Here is a 22,096-nt window from a genome sequence, read left to right as displayed (position 1 = left end):
AAGAATAAAATACTCAGGAAGAACCTTAACCATGGAAACAAAAGACTTGTACACTGAGAACTATGAAACATTGCTGAAAGAAACTAAAGAAGACATAAGTAAATGGAAAGACATCCCAGGTCCATGGATTAGAGGCTGAATATTGTTAAAATATTCTACCCGAAGTGATTTACAGATTCAGTGCAATCCTATCAAAATCCCAATAGAGCGGTGTCTAGGTTAAGCGTCTGACTCTTGATTTCGACTCAGGTTGTGATCTCATGGTTCGTGAGTGCAAGCCCTGTATCAGGCTCTGTGCTGATGGCACAGAGCCTGTTTGGGATTCTGTCTCCCTCTCTCTCTGTAACCCTCCCCTGCTCGTACTCGTGCTCTCTCTCTCTCAAAAATAAACATTAAAAAAAAAAAAATTTCAATGGCATTTTTTGCAGAAAATGGAAAGAAAATCTTAAAATTCCTGTGGAATCTCAAAGGACCCCAGGGAGCCAAAGCAATATCTTAATGAAAACAGAGTTTGAACCCTCACATTCCCTGACCTCAAAACATACTACAAAGCAACAGTAATTAAGATAGTGTGGCATGGACATAAGGTAGACAATGTAGACTAATGGGACAGAATAGAGAACTCAGAAACAAACTCTTGTATTTATGGGCCAAGTTCCTTTTCAACAAGAGTGCCAGGAAATGACAGTCTCTTTAACAAATGGTGTTGAGAAAACTGGGTATTCATATGAAAAATAAGGAATTGGACCCTTACTTTACACCATATGCAAAAGATAACTCAAAATGAATTAAAGACCTAAAACCTAAGACCTTGAACTTTTAAACTCCTAGAAGAAAATGTAGGGAAAAGCTTCATTGAATTTCACAATGATTTCTTGGATATAACACCAAAAGCACAGGCAACAAAAGCAAAAATAGACAAACGGGCTACCCCAAACTTTAGAAACTTCTGCATGTCAACAAAACAAACAAAACAACTGAGTGAAAAGACAACCTGTGGAATGGAAGATCATTGCAAATCATATATCTGATAAGGGGTTAACATCTGGAATATGTAAGACACTTATATACCTCAACAAGAACAATAACAAAACAACCTGATTTAAAAATGGGCAAAGGACTTGAATAGAGAGTTCTCTAAAGAAGATTTACAAATGGCCAATAAACACATAGAAAGATGTACTACACTGCTAATCACTAAGGAATTGCAAATCAAAACCGCATGAGTTATCTCTTCATACCCATCAGGATGGCCACTATTAAAAGAAGATAGCAGGTGTTGGTGAGGATGCAGAGGCACTGGAACTCTTGCGCACTGTTGGTGGGAAGGTAAAATGCTGCAGCCCTTATGGAAAACAGTATGGAAGTTTCTCAGAAAAAATGAAAAATAAGATTACCCCATGGTCCAGCAATTCCTTTTCTGGGTATATATCCAAAAGAACTTAAAGCAGGATCTCGAAGAGGTAATTTGCACACCCATGTTCATTACAACATGATTCGTAATAGCCAAGAGGTTCTTATAATCCAACTGTATATTGAGAGATGAATGGACAAAGAAAATGTGGTATATACATACAACGGAATATTATGTGGCATTTAAAAAGAAGAAAACCATGTCATGTGCTACAACGTGGATGAAACTCTAAATCATTCTGATAAGCAAATAAGCCAGTCACAAAAAAAGGAATACTCTATGATTCCACTCATATGAAGTATCTAAAGCAGTCAAAATCATAGAAACAGGAAATAGAAAGGTGATTGCCAAGGGCTGAGGGGAGGAGGAATCAGTGGTTATAGAATTTCGGTGTTGCAAGACGAAAAAGTTCTAGACATCTCTTGCACAACAACGTGAATATACTTAACACTACTGAATTGCATGCTTAGATATGGTTATAGTGTTAAATTTAATGTTACACGCTTTACCACAGTAAAAAAATATAGGCTGCAGAGTCATGGGGTGGATTCTTAAGTAACTAGGTAAATGTTACAATAGACTATGGTGTAAAGGAAGCTGGCATTTTTTAACATTTAGGAAAATGGCTCACAAACCAAGTGAGTGGAAGGTAGGAAGAAGACAAAGATTAAAAACAAACAAAAAAAAGATACCTGCTTATCCTCCCCTCCTTCCCCCAAGCCCCAATTTATCTATTTTCCCCCTCCATGTGTTTTCTTGTCATCCCCGGTTAGAGACTATGAGAAATTTAGAAAAGTGCAGAAGCTTCATTTCCCATTTAAATCACTGGAAGAAGTCTTGTTTTTCTGCAGTGTCCTTTTAAAAGTGTTTACAGTTGTTCTAATATATATGATGTTTATATCATTAGATGAAGCATTTATTCACATAAATGAGCACTGTAATATAAATCTTGATGTTTTTACTTATAGAACTAGTTCTAAATGTTATAGTTCAGGTGATCTCTATATTATTAGAAAATGTTAATCACGTCTTGCCACTTGCACCTCTTAATTTAGTGCACCAGCTTTTAATTTTTCTTTCCATATCACCACCGTTTCTTCCCTTTTTAGTTTCAACAGTTTTAGCAGTTCATTTTAAATTGACATCTGCTTTTAAAATTCAGGATACAGAAAAAAAACTATGTATATATAATCCGTAATTATAATACTTTTATGGATTTCTGTTTGGCTAAAGGGAAAATCCCTTTACAATTATTCTGGAACATTAAGGCAGTATATTTTAGGTATGTTTTTATTCTAAAAAGTCAAACTTAGTAATGACAACTCATCTATATATCAAATTTATAGAATAATAAAAAAGATTTGTTCCCTTTGAAATATGTAAATATGATGTCTGACTGTGCATTTGAATTGCCCTTGTTGTGATATACACAGCTCAAAATAAATGAGTTTCTGTTGTTTGTGAACATTTAGCTAAAGGCAATGAAAATAATTAGAAATGTTTTTGTTCTTTGGGAATTTTTTAGTTCTGATTTATTAAAAATACAGCTGGAAGAATGTTTGAGAACCTACTTTGTAAGATATTCCCCAGACCTATGAACTTCAATACAAATGACTTGGAGTTGATAAAAGAAAAAAATAAACTCCTTGGGAATTTATGAAATGATGACAATGAAGAAAAAGTGAAATTATTCTTGATATCACTATTCCTTTCTTTTTACCAGATTTAAAAATACATATTGTTGACTCTCTAAGGTCCTTTGGACATAAGCTAGCTTGAACATCTCTAGGATATAGGGTATTTTCTCTTACAGCGCCATCAGTTACTAAGTAGTACAATTATATATTATAGTAGGGCTAGTGGCATTGGAAAACTTGTTTGGGGGTTGCGTACAGAGTGTTTATTTGCAAATGATGCAAATATCCAATGTCCTATGAAGGACAAAGGGGAATTTGTAATTATGAGATGAAGATGTTTAAAGCCCTGCTTTTCTCCTAATACCATGTTAGAGAAATCAGTGTCCATTTGTAGATAAATATTTAGGATTTAGAGATTGTTTTCAAAATCAGAAGTATGGGGAGTATTACCACATTAACAGTTACTTCGTGATTCTTTGAAGCAAAGCGTTTTGTGACAGCTAATCAACAGTGCATTTGCAAGGGAACTTTTCTTTTTCTGTCCCCATTTATAAATGTGTTTCCTGCAGCATTCACTTAGCAGTGTTCCTTAAAAATCCTGTAGACAAATTTGTCAGTGTGGCTGATCATTAGGGCTTGAGAGTTACTCTCTCACCAAAAAGGTGAGCTGACCAAGTGAGGATTATGAGGGGGGAGGGAGGCATGTGAGACGATTGTTTAGAAAGTTAACTGCTTTTCAGAGTATAAGTTCTGTGGCTGTGTGGCTTGCATTCTGAAAATAGTCTTCTTCCTTCGCATCCATTGTCTTCATAAACTATCAGAAGTGGCTCACTAGTTCTGTACTACATGGACTTTATCCACAATTACTTTATTTGTCTAGGATTTTCAAGTCTGTGATTTCTCTACTTAGTATTTAAGCGGTAGGAATTTGTATTTCACAGGTAAGTTAAGGTGTGCTTTAAGATATAAAAAATTAATTTAGCATCACCATCCAGATTGTTCTTTGGAAAATGTTTCTAGACTAATGCAGCATGTCTTGGCTAACAGCAAATAGGTATTCTTCTGTTATAAGAACTAGTTTGTCCTTTTTGGCCTTTTTATCAGGTGCTTGTGTAAATCAAATCATAAATATTGAATCAAAGAGTAGAAAGGAGTAATGAGTTGCCTAATCTTATGTGAGCGCAGAATGGAAGAAGTACTGAGCTGAAATGGGGGTGTGTCTCCCACTAGCTGACAAAGTAATTGGAAGCAAATAGTGGTTCTGTAGTTTTATTGTAATGGGGGAACATATACTGAGCACTTACTATGTGTCCGGCAGCATACAGTAAATACAGTTTAAATCCCACAGTCTTAAGATGTAGATGGTATTTTTATCCCCATTTTACAAAGCTGAGGCTCAGGGAGACTGAATGACATTCAGGATTCACACACTACCTAGCGTGGCCAGGATTCAAACCTAGGTAGTCTAACTCCAGAATTCGTACTCGGGACAGGCTCATAAAGTGCTGTGTAGGGCCTCACACTCTCCATGAGTGCTCCCTCCCAGAGCTCCTCAGTGAGCACAAAGCCTTAAGTGTCCACACACAGGACCGTCTTCCTGCTGTATATAGCACATTTCCAGGTGCCAGGGATGAGGAACTGAGTCGGGTGTATTTCTGGTAGAAGGCGACAGATACATAAACAGATAGTACATTATCACGCACAGGGTGGGGTGGGCACCCAGAGAAAGGAGCTATCAGTTTTCTCTGTGTCTCCCCTGTCCATGCTTCTGACACGGAGCTGGCGCTACTCCCTTCTCACAAGTTTATGGCACATTCTGGGTCCTGTTTTGTTCTCGATCACTACATCCTGTTGAAGTGAGGAGGAAGCAGTGTTGCTTTGGAGATAGAAAAAGAGGCCCAGAAAGGTTAAGTGCCTTTCCTAGAGGCACAGTAAATCATTGGTACCAGAACAATAATTTAGGACCACAAATGACAGTTAATTTCCTTGGTAGACTAGGAAATTGCACATTTTCCTGAAATTCTTCTGAGCCAAAACTCTTTTCCTCTTTTTTTCTGCATTTAACTCCTACCCTTTTCGAGCCTTTATATTTTTCAAGCTTGCAGATTATGTCCAGAATCTTTTCCTGGTTCGCAAACAGTGTGGTTATTGAAAGTAGATAACTTTCATACTGTATAGCCATTGTAGCCTTTGGGCAGGGGGGCAGGGAACGGTGGCAACCCAGCTGCACCGTGCGATGTGGCCTCCAGGAAAGGAGTCGTGATACGGCAGCTCGCAGTGCAGCTTCTGTGCCCGGGGCGCAAGCTACCATCTCAGGGACCGGATGAAGTAGGTTTCATTTTTCATAGGCAGGCTATTTAACCTCAGCTTAAGGCGAGAAGAGGAAGTCTCATAACATGGTGGAGATGCTAGGTCTAGGGATGTTTGCCGAATAGTGTGTGATAATGCCCAGGGAGGGGAGAAGTACAGAGAGTGCACACACTCGACTTCCTTCTCAGAGCTGCCGTTTGGCAACTATGCCAGACATCCTAGGGATCTCATTCAGAGATCAGGTTGAATGTCTTCACATCTGTTATCTTGCAGTATTTAATGTGACATTCTTTTTTCATTTCCTCAAATCCTTTGTAAAGTGGTTTATAACTTTTTTAGATGAGGGACTACTCTGAGAATTTGGTGACAGCGCTCTTTTTGGAAAAATGCACACCCTTACAGAATTTGGCATACAATTTTAAGGGATTCATGGTTCTTTCTCCCAAAAGCTAATCTGTGAGCTATGGATGTGAGGTGGAATAACCCTTGATGTAGACTTTTTTTATTTTATTTTATTTTTTTAATGTTTATTTATTTTTGAGAGAGAGAGAGAGAGAGAGAGAGAGACAGACTGTGAGTTGTGGAGGGTCAGAGAGAGAGGGAGACACAGAATCTGAAGCAGGCTCCAGGCTCTGAACTGTCAGCATAGAGCCTGACACGGGACTCAAACTCATGAACCGTGAGACCTCGACTTGAGCCAAAGTCGGACGCTTAACCAGCTGAGCCACCCAGGTGCCCCTGTAGACTTTCCAGAGTCACTGTGTTTAATATCTAAAGAAATCCTATAATTTTTTTAATATGTAGGGTTCATAGGAAATGTATTTAATGTTCTTTCATATTGATGAAAAGTAAATACAATATGCTTTAAGTCAGAATACATACACATTGCGTTTCAGGAGATTTTTATCAAAACTTAAATTGAATGACCATTGTCTAATATTTGCTTTTGTCTCTCTCTTTTCAAGCTTGGTAAAATGCGGCTGACAATTCCATGTCGGGCCCTAACATGTTCTCATCTACAGTGTTTTGATGCAACTCTTTACATTCAGATGAATGAGAAAAAACCAACCTGGGTTTGTCCTGTCTGTGATAAGAAGGCTCCGTATGAACACCTTATTATTGATGGGTATGTCGATTTAAAGTGTTTCCTTATGCCTTGGAATGACCATCTATTATCTGAATTTGTGATCTATCAGGTTTAGGATGAAAATTCTGCAGGTAGTGTTTTCTAAGTAGTACGTTTTTAGAATTTCCATGATTCTCGAAATTAATACTTTTCAAAGTAAGTAATTAATATTGTGAGCATTTTTCCCTTTTAACTTGATGTCCTCCGTTTGGGAAGTGTATGCTTTACCGTCTGTCTCTCCTGACTTTTACCATTTAAAGTAGCACTGGCTGTAAGCAGGGTATGCTTACACCTTTTCCTAACATGAGTCCCATCTGTCCCAGCCATGTAGGCCATATTAGAGAAGGAATGGCAGGACTGTGACACTCTGGCTAATTTCAGCACACCCCCATTAGGCTTTTTTAGTAGAAGCTAACGTATTTTTGCAGATTTTTCTCCTTCAGTCCTGGTTCATCATACCTGTTCCCCACTGTAAGGGCTGTAAGGGCTTCATAACTGATCAACATGCTGAATAGCAGCTTTCTTTGTTTCTGTTTCCTCTGAGGTACTTGTCTTTGTCTTTCTTGTCCGCCTACGGCATCACAATAGTCAGTTATCTTTTTTTTTTTTTTTTTTTTTTTAACACTCCTGTGTTTTCTCTGTCCTTCCAGACATCTTGGAGTGTTTCTCTAAATGCACCCCTATTCTCTAGACTCCTTTCTTGTCCTTTTTGCCGCTGAACAAGGATAAATTGTGAAAAGAAGGATCTTCTTGATATTTCCTGTACTCTAGCAAGACACTTAAGGCAGCTTATCTACAGCATTTGAGAAAACATAGGAGCCTGAAGATGTAACATAAGGAGCGGAATACATTTAGCAATACAGTGTAACCTAGAGCTTGAAAGATGTCAGGCCAAACGTGGGAAAAGAGTAAACATGTAACTTAAATGTTTTATGTTTAATTTTTTAGAAATGACAGTGATCACTGATAAATCTAAATTGAATGATATTTTACCAACTCTGTATATTATATAGCTCTAGATCCCCTCCCCCCATCAATTGGGATTTTTTTTTATTTTAAAAACCATATACTCATGTGCACATGTCTATACACACATTTAAGAAAACCTGAAAAACATAGGAAAATGAAAGGGTTTTGTGGTGTATTTTCTAATTTTTGTTTTCACGTAATTGTGATTTTACAGTATTAATATTTTTTAGCCTTTGGTTTCATTTCAGAATTTGACAGTTTTATACACTGTCTTGCAAATCTCATTTCTTAATATCTGCATGTTATTTTTCAAGGAGACTTAACATTCAGTACATATTTTTTGTATGTATGGCTTCAGTTTATCAAATAAGATATGCTTATTGTAGATACTTTGGACTATGCACAAGAATATAAAGGAGAAATAGAACTACTCATAATATCACCAGTCAGAAATAACTGCTGTTTATATACCACTCACACACAGAATTTTATTTTTAAAATGAAGAATTTTATTTTCTTGGCCTCTTCCCACTTTCTGTATGTATTTTCCCCTATTATTAAAAATGTTTGAAAACTTCATTTTTCATAGTTACATAATATTTGCTCATATAAGGTACCATAATTTAAGTAACTATATTCCTATTTAGCCCTAAAATTTGAGAACAAATATAACTTATCTGTTCTGCTTTCTTCTTTCTCCTTTCTCATTTATACTTGTACAAAATATAGGAGGTCTGAATGTTTTTTGAACAGTAATACTTCTAGTCTGTTTTCATTTAGAATGTGATATTCAAAGGACCAATTGCTTTTTATAGCTTGTTTATGGAAATCCTAAAGTACTGTACAGACTGTGATGAAATACAGTTTAAGGAGGATGGCTCTTGGGCACCTATGAGATCCAAAAAGGAAGTACAGGAAGTTTCTGCCTCTTATAATGGAGTTGATGGTGAGTGCTGGTTTTCCAGAAGGGTGGGGCAGTCTCCCTGTTATTGTGTAGCCTTGATTTTTACTATTAAAATGTATATATTTCTGGGGGTGCCTGGCTGACTCAGTTGGTAGAGCATGCGACTCTTGATTTTGGGGTTGTGAGCTTGAACCTCATGTTGGATGTAGAGATTACTGGAAAAAAATAAGTTTTTTAAAAAAGTACACATTTCCGAAAAACTCAGCAGTTTATGGGTAGCTCAATAACTCTATTAAATTATTGATTAAATGTTCAGAAGTAGTAAAACTCCTTTTAAATTCACTTTGCTAGCTTTAAAATTTTTCTGGTGTAAGATTTCAAAGTAACAAACAAATAAGTCATTTGTAAGGTCATACTTTTGAAATGGTATCATTTAAAAATTTTAAGAGGTTTGGTAAAGATTAGTGAATGTTTCTTTTCCATTTATGTTATTTTTCTGGTTTTTAGTATGTTTTTGCTGGAAGGATGCTATGACATTTAAAAAGTGTTAACCATACATTTCCTAAGTATCCTAGGTACATATGTAATATATGGTCTTTACCCTCAAACTGCTTTTATGTTGAAGTAGACATACATTTTGATTGTTTGCCCTAATTCAGAATTGTTTTTTTGTTTTTGTTTTTTTTTGCTTTTAAACAAAGGGGGGGGTGGGCACCTGGGTGGCTCAGTTGGTTGAGCATGGACTTCAGCTCAAGATCAGGTCATGATCTTCAGGTCATGATCTCATGGTTTGTGGGTTCGGGCCCTGCACCCAGCTCTGTGCTGACAGCTCGGAGCCTAGAGCCTGCTTCGAGTTCTGTGTCTGCCTCTCTTTCTGCCCCTCCCTCTCCTGTACTCTGTGTGTGTGTGTGTGTGTGTCTCTCTCTCTCTCAAAAAATAATAAAAAAAATTAGAAACAAAAAACTTTTAACAACCAATAATCAATAGTAGTTTTAAGCTTAGGGGAACAGAGCCACTGTTGGTTTTCTATTCTACTCTCTGCCCCTAACAATATTGTAAGTCTAAACTGTAACTGATAAACTAACCCATAGACATACTGAGGAAAAAAGAGACGTGTCGTCATGGGTCTTTTTTACCTTGTGTTTTACTCATTCCTACACAGGATGCTTGAGCTCCACATTGGAGCATCAGGTGGCTTCTCACCACCCGTCCTCAAATAAAAATAAGAAAGTGGAGGTGATTGATTTAACCATAGACAGTTCATCTGATGAAGAGGAGGAAGAGCCTTCTGCCAAGAGGACCTGTCCTTCCCTGTCTCCCACATCACCACTAAATAATAAAGGGTAAGTAACTGAGACCTTAACAAGTCATTGGGAAAGTTAATTTTGCAAATACAGTTTAAAAAAATCTGCCAGTAGGGGCTCCTGGGTGGCTTAGTTGGTCGAGTGTCCGACTTCGGCTCAGGTCATGATCTCACGGTTTGTGGGTTCGAGCCTCACATCAGGCTTGCTGCTGTCAGCTCAGAGCCCGCTTCAGATCTTCTGTTCCCCTCTCTCTCTGTCCCTCCCCACTCACACTCGCTCACTCTCTTTCTCTCTCTCCAAAATAAACATTAAAAAATAATAATGAAATAAAAGATCAGCCAAATGAAATGATTATGCATGATTGTGAAACTTAGTAATCAGAGAATAGGTTGGAGTTTCCCCAGGTGTGTGATGTATTTGAGGGGCTGGGACAATGCGTTAAAGGAGTCCCTTGGACGCAGTATTTATCATACCAGAAGATAATTCTCGAACATTGGTTCTTACACTTTGGTGTCTGGCAGAATCACCCAGAGCACTCATTAAAACACACATTGCTCCCCTATTCCCACACATCTGATTCAGGAGTTGGGACTGAGAAAACTCGCATCTCTCATCCGTTCTTAGGTGATCTTAATGCTGCTCGTAGGATTGAGAACATTTATGCAATGTGTGCTTTAAGGTTAATCCTAGGTTGAGTATTTCAAGTAGAAAGCAGAGGAGGCCCAGAGGAATGCATTAAAGCTGCCTCAGAGTGTGTAAGGTGGGCAGTGAAAGAAGCCAGAGACTAAAATTGCAGTGCCAATGCTTTCTGTTTTGCAGACTCATTTCCCATAGTTCCCATTAGTCCCCTATCAGTACCTTGGTTATGCTTCAGTTCTCTTTAGCAAATACTGTTATCTGCTTTATGTAAAACACCCTGTGCCTAACCTGGGTGATAATAAAATGGGTGAGCACAGTCCTAACTTTCAAGAGTTTCACATTTTGTAGAGGATGGTAAGACGAGGAGCTGTGCTCTTTAAATGGACTGCCTCATGAGACACGTCGGAGATTCTCAACAAGAAGACTTCATGTTTTGCTGAGGCACAGTTGTAGCACACCAAAGAGAAGTCTAGAAATAGGCGTGCCCCCTTTTAGGTATATATCGGGAGAATGATGTGGCCTGTTGTAACTGAGCAGGAGCTAGTCAAATAATCTCCTTCCAGCAAACACTAGTGCCTGAAGAAAGAATGTTAAGTGAGAGAAGGCATTGTTGCAAAATTTCAGGGTTCCAGAGGGAAAGTTAACACCAGACCAAGGGCAGGCATTCCCATGCATGGAGTCAAATCATTGTCAGGTTTGATACTGTTTGATGAGATAAAAGATTTTCTATTTGGTAATAGTTGTAGTTACTTGAAAGGTAGAAGTTGCAGCAGTAAAAAGAGCATAATTATGATAAAGGTAACTTGCTTGTTAGAAACTGACTATTTCAGGAATCTTCATAATACAATCAAACCTGTTACACAGGTTAGTATTTTCACTCCAGAGTAGCTTATCAGCACGCGTCAGACAGAAATAAAGACATTAATAGCAGTATCATTATTCTATGTAAAAAATAAAACACGAATATCTAAACACTAATTCCACTTTAAATCCTACCTTCTGAAGATTTACGTCTGATGAAAGCCTACCTGGATGCCTGTTACCCAACAGACCTGACCTTGTTTTTACACCAACTTATTTTATAAATCTGAGTGGGAGGGAAAAAAATGTCAAATTGCCAGAAGTCGGTATAGTTAGAACAAATATCTGTAGAATCTTGATCCCAAGATATTTTATATTTAATATCAAGTCTTATTATGACCAAGTACATATTACCATATTATTTTTTTAAATACCATAATTGTAACGTTAAAAGGTATTTCATAAACCTCTGGGTGTATACCTGATGGATTAAATGCACCATTATATATGTAAGTTGCTTCTACTCTGTAGAATATTTATAGTAGTCACATATATATGTAAACTATGCAATAATTTTGCTCTCTGACTATACATTTTTCCTTAAAGGAAACTTTTTGGAGTGTTTTAGAAATCTGGTATTTCAATTCTTTGGACATTTGCTTTGCTGTTTTTCCAAAACTAGTTGTGTTTATTATGTTTGGAAAATTACATTAGGTGCATTAACTGCTTCCTGAGCTTACCAGTGACCAATTAAACCCAGATAAAGTATTTACCAATGCCAGACCTTTCTCTGTTTTCGGATAAAAACAAGCAACCTGCAAGTTTATGGCATTTTTAGAAGAATAATGCCATATTCAGCATTCGTGGCCATTTTACAATAATGACTAGCCAATAAATAAAAACCTCAACCCTAGGCATATTGTATTTGTTATTGTGCAGTGTACAGGTGGAAATGCATCTTCAGAATAATATCACAAAATTGAAAGAAAAGGAGCCAGCCAGGAATTAGAGGTAAACGTCAGTAAATGTAAAACATTTTGCTGTCTTCAGCCAGTGAGTGTTTAGTATTCATCCAGAAATTTCCTTTGCTGTTTGGTATACCAAGATATTTTCAAAGGCTAGCATTTCAACTGCTTTCTTCTGTCTTATAATCCCTTAGGCACTGTCAGAGGAGACAGCTAATGGAAAATGGTACTTTTTATAGATGTAAGAGGTTTAATTAAGTTTCCATTAGACAAAACATTTTTTATGAGGCAGAAGAGAGTATATTTTATGTTTCATATCCCATTCATGAAAATGTGGCGGATGGTCATAACTAGAACTCTATTCCTGGAAATCCAACCTTGGCATCTTTTGAAATATTCTGAACTTGCATTGCACCATCGAAATTGAATCTCCACACCCAAGTACTTTATATGAAGTTTTAAAAGCAAAAAAATAGCCTCTTTATACCTTCTTTGTTCTTTATTTTCTATGACTTATATGCCTGTTAGCCTCTTGGATGATTGGGATAGCACATGACCCTCATGTTTGCACTCAGAACTATTAGAATTCTTTTTCTTTTTAAGATCATTTCAGTTCTTTCTTGTCTTTTTCATCTTTTTCCCTCCATTTTGCTTTTTTAATTAATTTTTTGTAAGGAAAAAAAGATTTAATTTCTCAGCTACTTAAACATTTCACTTTTTTCTTCCAGAATCCCTTTTTTTTTGTCCCGTTCTCCCCCCCCCCCCCCCCCCCATTATACTATTCTCCCTTTAAAACCTATCCACCACCTGTTCACTTTGGAGCACATCTTCTTGTCTTGCTGCCTCCTTTCGTTCAGCAGGCTTTGTATGCAAACAGTGTGCCGACAAGTGTGCGGGGCATTGGGAATACCAAGATAAACAGTACCGTGTTTCTGTTCTCATAAAGATTACAAGTGTGGGGGCCAGCTGTTAGCGCCACTGCTCAGATTGCTGCCATTTCCCAGGCTTGTCTGTGTGTGTTTTCTTTGTGAGGACATACCTATACTTTTGACTAGACAGCATTCCAGTGCTTATTTTTAAAAGGTTTCCAAATTTTGGCTGCTATAGATATCTTTCACTCATATCTCGCTGAAGTGGCTCAGCCATGCCTTCCCCCTGCATTCCAAAAGGTAGATGAGACAGCATGTGGCTTATGAATGTTGGATATATCGTTTACCCATCCATTTCTCCCTATAGCCCCTGCAAAGTGCTACTCTATATACAGATTATTTCCGAATAATTATGATAGTTTAAATTATATATTGCTTTGCTTGTCTTTTTATTTTCAGCACAAAAGCTAGGACTCATTTTGCAAGATGCGGTCCCCTTGTTAAAATTAAAAGTTCAACTGACTCATGAAAATTATGCGAACCTTTCCTTCTAGCATATTAAGTCTTCCACATCAAGCATCTCCAGTGTCCCGCACCCCAAGCCTCCCTGCTGTAGACACAAGCTACATTAATACATCCCTCATCCAGGACTACAGGCATCCTTTCCACATGACACCCATGCCTTATGACCTACAAGGTGAGTCACTGGTTCTTCTGTATTGTCACATAGCATTATGAATGCCTTTGATCTACATAGACTTCCTCCGGGTGAGTCTAGGGAAGAATGGAAAGATTGAAAAAACAGGGGCTTGGGCCTGGTGAACTGAGAGAAATTAACACGGTGGTCGTAAATAAATACAGACCCAGTTCCTTGTTTGTACCTTCATTAGTAGCCAATGTTTTACTACCAGCGGTGAGGCTAGTACAAGGATCTCAAGGTTTTGTGACCTTCACTGATCTACAAGTTGTTTTTGGATGACTTTCAATATGTTGCTTTGCAATTTGATATTTATGAAAACTATTTTTTTTTTCCTGAATCCAGTTAATAATGCAACTGGCATTGTGGGTAACTGTGTTGTATTATGTTTTAAATAATGCTGAATTAAGACATTGGGAAGTTTTAATTTTTGTTCCAGTGAACCTGATTATTCTTTTTAAAAGTAGTTTGAAATGTCAGTATACTCGCTGCACAATGTATTTGGGGTTGATAATAATCACTTACATTATCAAAAAATTATTAGTTCTGTGTCTTTGTAATTCAAGAATTTGTACATCTAAGAACATTTTTCTTTTTTATTCCAAAAAGCTGTGTGTGCTTACTGTAGAGAATTTAATACAAAAATATAAAGTGAAAGATTCCCTCCATCCCCTCCCCTACGGAAAAATCCGGGGCCACTGGCAAAGATTCTTGGAAGCTGAAATAGTTGAGTAGATTCTTAATGATTGTTATGAAAACCCTGTTTGAGCTCTGTCCAGTAGAACTTTCTGCGAGGAGGGAAATGTAATTTACAGTGGCCACTAGCCACATCTGGTTATGGAGCATTTGAAACATGGCGGTTGTGACTGAAGAACTCAGTTCTTCATTTGACTTAATCTTAGTGAATTTGGGTCCCCGCATCATGTGGTTAGTGGCTACTCTGAGACAAGGCAGCCCTATTTCTCACTGAGGCTACTGCCAGATGTCCACATGAGGAACCACAGGGACTGTACATTTTGCAGATCCTCGTGTTATAACCTGTTCCAGTGTAGACAGTGGATGGATCCTCAGAGGATTTGTGTCGTCATATTTTTATCTACATCTGCTTGTTATCCGTTCCCCCAAGCTTAGATATCAGAATGAGGCCTTTTATTCACATGGGTTTCTTGTTCTCCATATCATACATTGAGCGATGCGGCCGAGAGTGGGAATTAGAAGGAGCAGCTTGCATGGACTCCATGGCAGCCAAGGACCAGACAGTCCTTCCGTGACACAGCACCCCAGCAGTCACACCCCTCCCATCTCTCCCCGCCCTCATGCCACTGGAGGATCTCTGAGTTGGAATCTGGTACAGATAGTGGCGAGTGAACAAATTTGAGAAAGAAAAAGAAAATCTGTGCTACAGCTTGCTTAACTTCCTTCTACGTATTCCTTCTACGTAAAACTTTCTCACCCACAAAATGAGGCCAGACATAATGACATACCTCACAGGTGCTTGTGAGGAGTACATTAGAGTAGTTTGAAATGTTAAGAGAAGTCAAGAAAAATTGGTGAAAAGTACTCTGTCCGTGTAAGGGATCATGTTCGATCCAGCAGGGTGGCAGTGACCCAAATCCCACAAATGGAGTTGCAAGGAGGGCAAAAATCATGGCTAAAGCTTGAACTTCAGCCTTGGTAATCTAGAGATGGGAGAGACCAACAGTGGGCTTCTGCTCTTCTTTTTAATTCTAAATGAATTTAGAATTAGCATTTAAGATTTGTATTGGTTTCTAGAGTATTGGGGCATTAGGGAGGGTTTTTTGTTTTGTTTTATTTTTCAAAACTAAAATAATTTTTTTTCTCACAGGATTAGATTTCTTTCCTTTCTTATCAGGAGACAATCAGGTATGTTATATGAAACATATTGCTGTTGTCTTAATTGAACATTAAAGTATTTGTAAGTATATTATGTAGCTGCGAGAGAAGATAAATTTCTTAGAAAATTCAGAGTAGTCCTCATTATTGTTAAGGTTTTAAGCATTTAAATAAAAATCCCCTTGTTTCAGCTGTGCCTGAGTATATAGTCAGAATAGTATCTATTTGTTGGTTTCCAGTACTTTTTTATATAAAAAAGAAACAGGGCAGTAAGTCAGTTGATAAATCCTTGGCCAGATATCTCCATTAGAGAAAGAGGGTGGACTGTCTTCTTTCCTGCTGCTAATGAGCATATGCCTCTTTGGAAATAGAGTTTTGAGAATTGTTCGCATTACAAATTAAAACAAAACACAGCACAAGTTTTACTTTGGTTCTCCTCCCCCCCCCCCCACCCCCACCCCCAGTTTCAAATACAAAAATGTTCTCAAGATCAAGAACGTGATCATTACATACGGCCATGTGACTGTGAAATGTTGCAGTAGATATTTCAGGCATACCAGATATGCAGTATGTATTAAGTTGAGGACTTTGTTCTGCTGAGAAGGTCTATGAATTTAGAATTGATGGGTGTTTTGTCTTCTGTCTTCCCTCCCCAGCATTATAACACCTCCCTCCTTGCTGCCGCCGCAGCAGCGGTTTCCGATGATCAAGACCTCTTACACTCGTCTCGGTTTTTTCCGTATACCTCCTCACAGATGTTTCTCGATCAGTTAAGTGCAGGAGGCAGTACTTCTCTGCCAACCACCAATGGAAGCAGTAGTGGCAGTAACAGCAGCCTCGTGTCCTCCAACAGCCTGCGGGAGAGCCACAGCCACACCGTTGCCAACAGGAGCAGCGCGGACACGGCGTCCATCTTCGGCATCATCCCAGACATCATCTCGTTGGACTGATTCCCTCGCCCCTGCTGCTCCCACCCCTACCCCAGATTAAATGAACTTGGCAGAAAGAAGAGAACTTTGTGCTATGTTTTACCTTATTCTGTTTAGAAAAGTACACAAGCGTGTTTTTTTTTCCTTTTTTTAGGGAAAAAATTAAAAGAAATGTACAGAGAACAAAACTATATTTTCAGTTTTACTTTTGTATATAAATCTAAGACTGCCTGTCTGATAAAACACTTGTAAAAAACAAAAAAAAAGGAAAGAAAAGAAAAAAAGAAAAAAAAAGTACCCACAAACCACCTTCAGTTCATTTTTTTCTGGATTCTGAAGATTTTTTTTTCATCATTTGTCCTATGGTTTTGGTTTTATTTTACTTCAATGGCATTATTTTATTTGCAATAACAGAAAAGGAATTGCATGTATGAAGTTTTAAATTGTGGGCTTTTCTTTGTTGTGGGGAGGGGGCTGGGGGGAGGTCGTTTTAATTTCCATTTTCTAAAAAGGACAGACTTGGATTCTGTTTGTGCGTGTGCATATTTTATTCAGCCTTAAATTATAAATCTCATCTGTCCCACTGCATTCCCTGTGTATTTTCAGGACATAGCTCGTGGGTGTGTGTGTTCAGTGTGTGTGTCTGTGTATATTTTTCTGTCGTTACTGTTCCTTCTCCTCCCGAGTTTTCTGCATTCAGTTGATAAATCAGTTGCCTGCTTCTCTCAAAGTGCTTTGAAGGTCTTGAACTCCCGTATGAGCATCTTTATTGCTGTCCCAGTTGCATGTTCCCCATCACATATTCTCTCTTATTTGCTAGATACCCCCTGAGAATATGTTCTAGAGATTTGGAGTAAAGCTGTCTGGATAAAGGAGGAGGCTTGGCAGACCTGTGAATAATACACTTTAGTCTAGTTCTTTCTTCTAAATTTGGATTGCCAGTATTATGTATTTAAACCAAGTCTGTGAACACCTGCCTTTTTGGCCACGGGGTAACAAGTTTTCACGAAGATCTTCATGCCAAAGTAGGAAGTAAAAATAGCTTCAAAAGCCCTGTTGGGTGTCTTGTGCAGCTGACAGAGGTAAGGTTACATCGCTTCGAAAAAGAAAGCAAGACAGTCGATTACCCTAAAAGTAAATTCTCTCTGGAAAATACAGTGCACCACACACGTCCGTCTAGAAATCCACTATCTGATAAGCAGTTAAAATGCAAAATAGGCTTGATTCTAGTCAATTTACTCCCTGGTTCTGAGTGAACTTCTTTTCTTAGCCTCGCTGTCTTGTTTGTTTTATTTTTTCTTCACCTTTTAAAGACATGCATGACATAGGAAAGTCAATATTGTTTCCTTTTTTCTTTTTTCTTTCTCTCTTTTTTTTAGAATTCATGGATCAATCTAATCTTATTAATAATGGAACATGTAAATATAGTGAGAACTGTTTTTCAGGAGATGAGTGTGGGTTGGAGGGAAGGAAGGTGGTTCTACTTGTGTTCCAGAATCCTCATCAGAGAAGGTATCTTGTCCTTCGGGGAGCACCTGAAGGTGTGGAGGGGTTTAGCCAGATTAACAGAAAAGATGGAGGAAGGAGCGTAACGCTTACCAGTTTCCCAGCCTGGATTTTTATATCACGACTGTTTATGTTCTCAGAGTTGGTGAAGGACCACCTTTGTGTATAAAAGTGTCGCTTCAACCTTGCAATGGTAACAAAATGACCTGCTTTATCCGGGTAGAATTCAAGATGGCTGTATCTTCAGTTGTATGATAAAAACGGTTCACATGACTGTGTGGCATCTAAAAATAATACCTGTTTTTACAGCATCTCTCTGCCACTAAATTGTTGACTTGAATTTTGAAAAACAAGTTGGTGTTGATATGTATATGTGTGTGTGTATATATGTATTTATAGACAAGTGTGTGTGAGTGACACGTGAGTTAATAGTCTTCCCCTACGCATGTGTATCCACACACACATGGCTGAGTTATAGTCACTAAACAATTTGCAATAAAAACAAAAGATTCATTGTCGGTGAAAACAGGAATTAGTTTTTTAATAAATCTGCTCTTATGGTGAGTAAACTCTTTAAGAACGCTCGTTGCCATATTAACTTAGGCTAAGATTTAAGAGTACCATAATTTGTGTCTAAATTCAGACTGAGATAGAAATCACTCAAGTTGTGGGGTGTTGCTTCTTATTTCACACTGTAATAGGAAACATCATTTCTATTAATTCAGCTACCTAAAATGAATAGTTTTCTGTATCCTCTTTTCTTTGTTTTTCTGTCATTGTTGTTAGTGGTCTCAAAATTCTGATCAATAACTTTGTGTGTAGTGCTGAATCCCAAACTCTGAATGATCCAGTTGAAAACCCATCCCTGTCCTTCCTTCCACTGAGGTTTGGGGATGGTGAGTTTCCCTCAGTGTCCTGCGTTATACCAGACTAAAGGAAGAACAGGTAATAAATAGGGAGAAGAAATGTCTGTCTAGTGGCTTTGGTCATGTCTCCACAGGAGAAACGAACCATTCGATTGTCTTTCGATTTTAGTTCATTCCACTCTGAGGAGTTTGTTTCTTTCAGTTGTTGGCTTGCCAGAGTGTCACAGTAGCAGTAGCTATCCCTCTGTTGGTCTCTTGGTCAATACTGGTCCATCAGACTGTTTTGATCGGTAGTCGTTATTGGTAGAGTCATGCCCTGCACCGTTATCTTCTAAGTTTAAAAAAAAAAAAAAAAAAAGAAGTGCACAGGCATTTCATCGGTTTTTCCTTAACCCACCCTCACCCCACGCCGACACTGACATGCTGTCTGTGGACGAAGAGCGATTCCCAGAATCTTTAGGCAAGCTGCCACCATCCCCTTGCCGTGGGCTTTCCCAGTAGCTGCACATATGTTTTCTGTTTCTGTACAGTACTCTGTATTTTTTGATAAAATAGCTATTTGACTTAGCAGGGTTGAAGTGGCTTTTAATTATCTTGTGGGCATTATTGGACACATCTTTTTAAAAACAATCTGACCTTAATCGTGCCACACTTGGTTGACTAATTTATTTTGAGCATTAAAGTTTTTCTTCTGTTAATGTAGACATTATCACAATTCTGTATCGTTACTGACTTAGGAAAGATTGCACTTAAGCTTCTGTTAAATGTGATTTCTTGGCAGATTTTCCTTTGAGTCAAATGTCTGAAACAATGAACATATATCCCAATTTTAAATTAACTAATTGTGGAAGGAACATTTTTAAAACAATTCCAAGTTTAAATCCATAAGACACTTCAAGATCTTCAGAACTTTAAAGCACATTTAAAATTATTTTAGTAAGAATTTTGTTTTATCAATACATGTTGAATTCTGTTTTTTAGTTAAAAAAAAAAAAAAAACACAAAGCTTAGATTTCAGAAAGAGGGAGGGAGAATAGCTGGTGGTCCCAGAGTGTGCTGCTGTTAATTGTTTAATTAACAAAGGGGAAATGTATATAAACAGATATAAAAGTTACCATAAATTCCATGAACTTAAATCTGTGATTCATTGCCTTAAAACTTTCTCTTAGAATTTCCATACCGCATGCCAAACCAGTAAAATGGCTTTTAAAAATGTATAGTAGACCAATGTCAGTTTGTATAAAAGTACCAAGTGAAAATATTTATTACATGCATTGGAAAAAAATTGTTTACCTATTGAATGTTACCTGTTTATGTAGAGCTCTTTAGATGTAATAAAAGAAAAGCCTTCAGTTAATTTGTCTTCTGTAAAATATACTGTGGGTATGCAAGGGACCATCCCCGTAAGAAAACTGATAATGCTTGGTGTTTCAGAGCACCATTCATCCAGAGATTTCAAAGCATGGCAGTTAATTCCCTTGCAACATGCTTTGAGGTAAGTAATGCATATACAGCCATCATTCCCCCTTTCTTACTGAAATATGGCAAGCTTTGTACTGAAACCACAGCATCTGTTTAGTTTTAAATCTATTTGATAACCTGCAGTTTGAGTGCTAAGAGAGGTGTGGCCTGTTTTTGTAAACAACGCTAGGTGCTAGGTAAACCAACTGGGATTTCAGGAATGAACAGGAAACGGCCTTGGGGTGGTAAGAAGAGGCCTTTCCTGGGGTAGAGGTTTCAGTGAGAAGAGTCACAGGGTCTTGGAGTCCTAGCCACTGAACACGGAGTCGGTGCAGATGAGCCCAGGCTCTAACGACCAAGCCACTCAGGTGCTTTGGGCAAGCGATACTTCCTGGTAGGAAAATGAGATTGATAAAACTTTGCTTTAAAACCATCCTGGGACCATTCAGTGACAAACATTTAAAAAGCTTGGAGGGGAAGTACCCTTGTTTATTATTTTAGCCCAGAACTTCCTTTCCTGTCCTATCTAACTCCTAGGTATCTGCTGTATCATCCGTGGTATTCCAGATTGGCTGTGCAGGACTTGCTTCCTCATGTCCATGACGAGTCAAAAAGAGATGTGGGGCCAGGACCCCTAAGCCTTGGCTGAAAGTGAAATGTAGCAGTTCTCAATGGGGTACCGCAGAGAAACCTTCAGGTAATGAAATTTAAGCACCAGCACACACACAACACCACCCCCCCCCCACCCCCCCCCCCACCCCGCCAACTTGCTTTGGCCTCTAAAAGGGCCCTGGGAACAGCCCTAGCAATTCTGTATATTTATTTATGTTTTTTTTTTTAAATGTTTATTTACTTTTGAGAGAGATGTCGGGGAGGGGCAGAGAGAGGTGGGGGGAGACACAGAATCCAAAACAGGCTCCAGGCTCTGAGCTGTCAGCACAGCCTGATGCGGGGCTGGAACTGGTGAACTGCGAGATCACCACCAGAGCCACCCAGGCGCCCCTCTCTTCATGTATTGTTAAAAGAAGGCCATCGAATTGTATAAGCCTCAGGCCCCACAAAGCCTGGATGTGCCCCTGCACCATGTGAACCTGGGCTCCCCAGCCAGATGGTCACAAGTTCACCTACTTGGTGTTGGGGCCATTTACTGCCTGCCCCCAAGAGTGCTCGGAAAATGACCTTGGTTAGGTCTGAAGCCACAGCATCGGGAGATGGTTGCAGTAACACGGGGACCCATCTGTCCCCTGCAGTTTCCCTTGTGCCTAGCCCTTAGATTTGTTTTGTGTGACCTCCCAAAAGACACACCTCCCTCTGAATTTAGTTTTCTTTTGCTTTGGCCACTAAGGTACCATTAAAAAGCCACAAGCCCACAGAGCCCAATTTTGATACATATAAGGATGAAAATCCCTGTACTTAGAGCTCTGCCCTGCCCCGGCTTAAACACGCTAGTGTGTGACTCCAGCCCTTTTTAGGGCTGTGCTGACACTGCCAGTGGATCCACAGATTTGTTGAGCACACGGGCAGCACCAGCCTGGCACCTCCTGGGTACATGAGTCACTTAAAAATCTCCAGCTGGAAGAGGTCCCAGCAGGGCTCTCGCTGTGTCCCGGCCATGGCCTGTTGCTCCCCTCATTACTCGCCATTAGTCTTGGGGGGAAATGGCTTGAAGCCATGATCAATTTGGCCCACTTGAGCCGACCCCTCCTAGTGCCGTGACCCTCTCCGATAACAGTAGAGCTCGAAATTCAGACGGGAGCTCCTCTCAAGCTCTGCGGGGTCCTGATGAATGCAACGTGTCACATCTCATGTCCTGTGGTGTGGGCTGTAAAGCCAGATCACTCTTCC

The 22,096-nt window shown here is 38.8% G+C and overlaps 1 protein-coding gene across 7 annotated transcripts in view; it reads left to right on the top strand.

Annotated features, from left to right (window-relative positions):
- The window catches only part of PIAS1 (protein inhibitor of activated STAT 1), a 128,701-nt gene extending 108,554 nt beyond the window's left edge, over positions 1-20,147 (top strand). For 6 of the 7 annotated variants that reach the window (XM_053888921.1, XM_019441664.2, XM_019441661.2 and 3 more), the window contains exons 9-14: positions 6,327-6,487; positions 8,272-8,402; positions 9,523-9,703; positions 13,493-13,635; positions 15,482-15,519; positions 16,146-20,147. In XM_053888921.1, coding sequence (XP_053744896.1) covers positions 6,327-6,487; positions 8,272-8,402; positions 9,523-9,703; positions 13,493-13,635; positions 15,482-15,519; positions 16,146-16,439 — 948 coding nt within the window. In that variant the 3' untranslated portion in view covers positions 16,440-20,147. The remainder of the gene's footprint in view (positions 1-6,326; positions 6,488-8,271; positions 8,403-9,522; positions 9,704-13,492; positions 13,636-15,481; positions 15,520-16,145) is intronic. The other variant, XM_053888922.1, reaches the window with a different exon arrangement.
- Positions 20,148-22,096: the final 1,949 nt, after the last annotated feature.

The sequence above is a fragment of the Panthera pardus genome, unplaced genomic scaffold (assembly GCF_024362965.1).
Source record: "Panthera pardus isolate Hobbes unplaced genomic scaffold, ASM2436296v1 HiC_scaffold_24, whole genome shotgun sequence".
NCBI lineage: Eukaryota > Metazoa > Chordata > Mammalia > Carnivora > Felidae > Panthera > Panthera pardus.
This window is presented reverse-complemented; position numbering and strand designations above follow the sequence as displayed.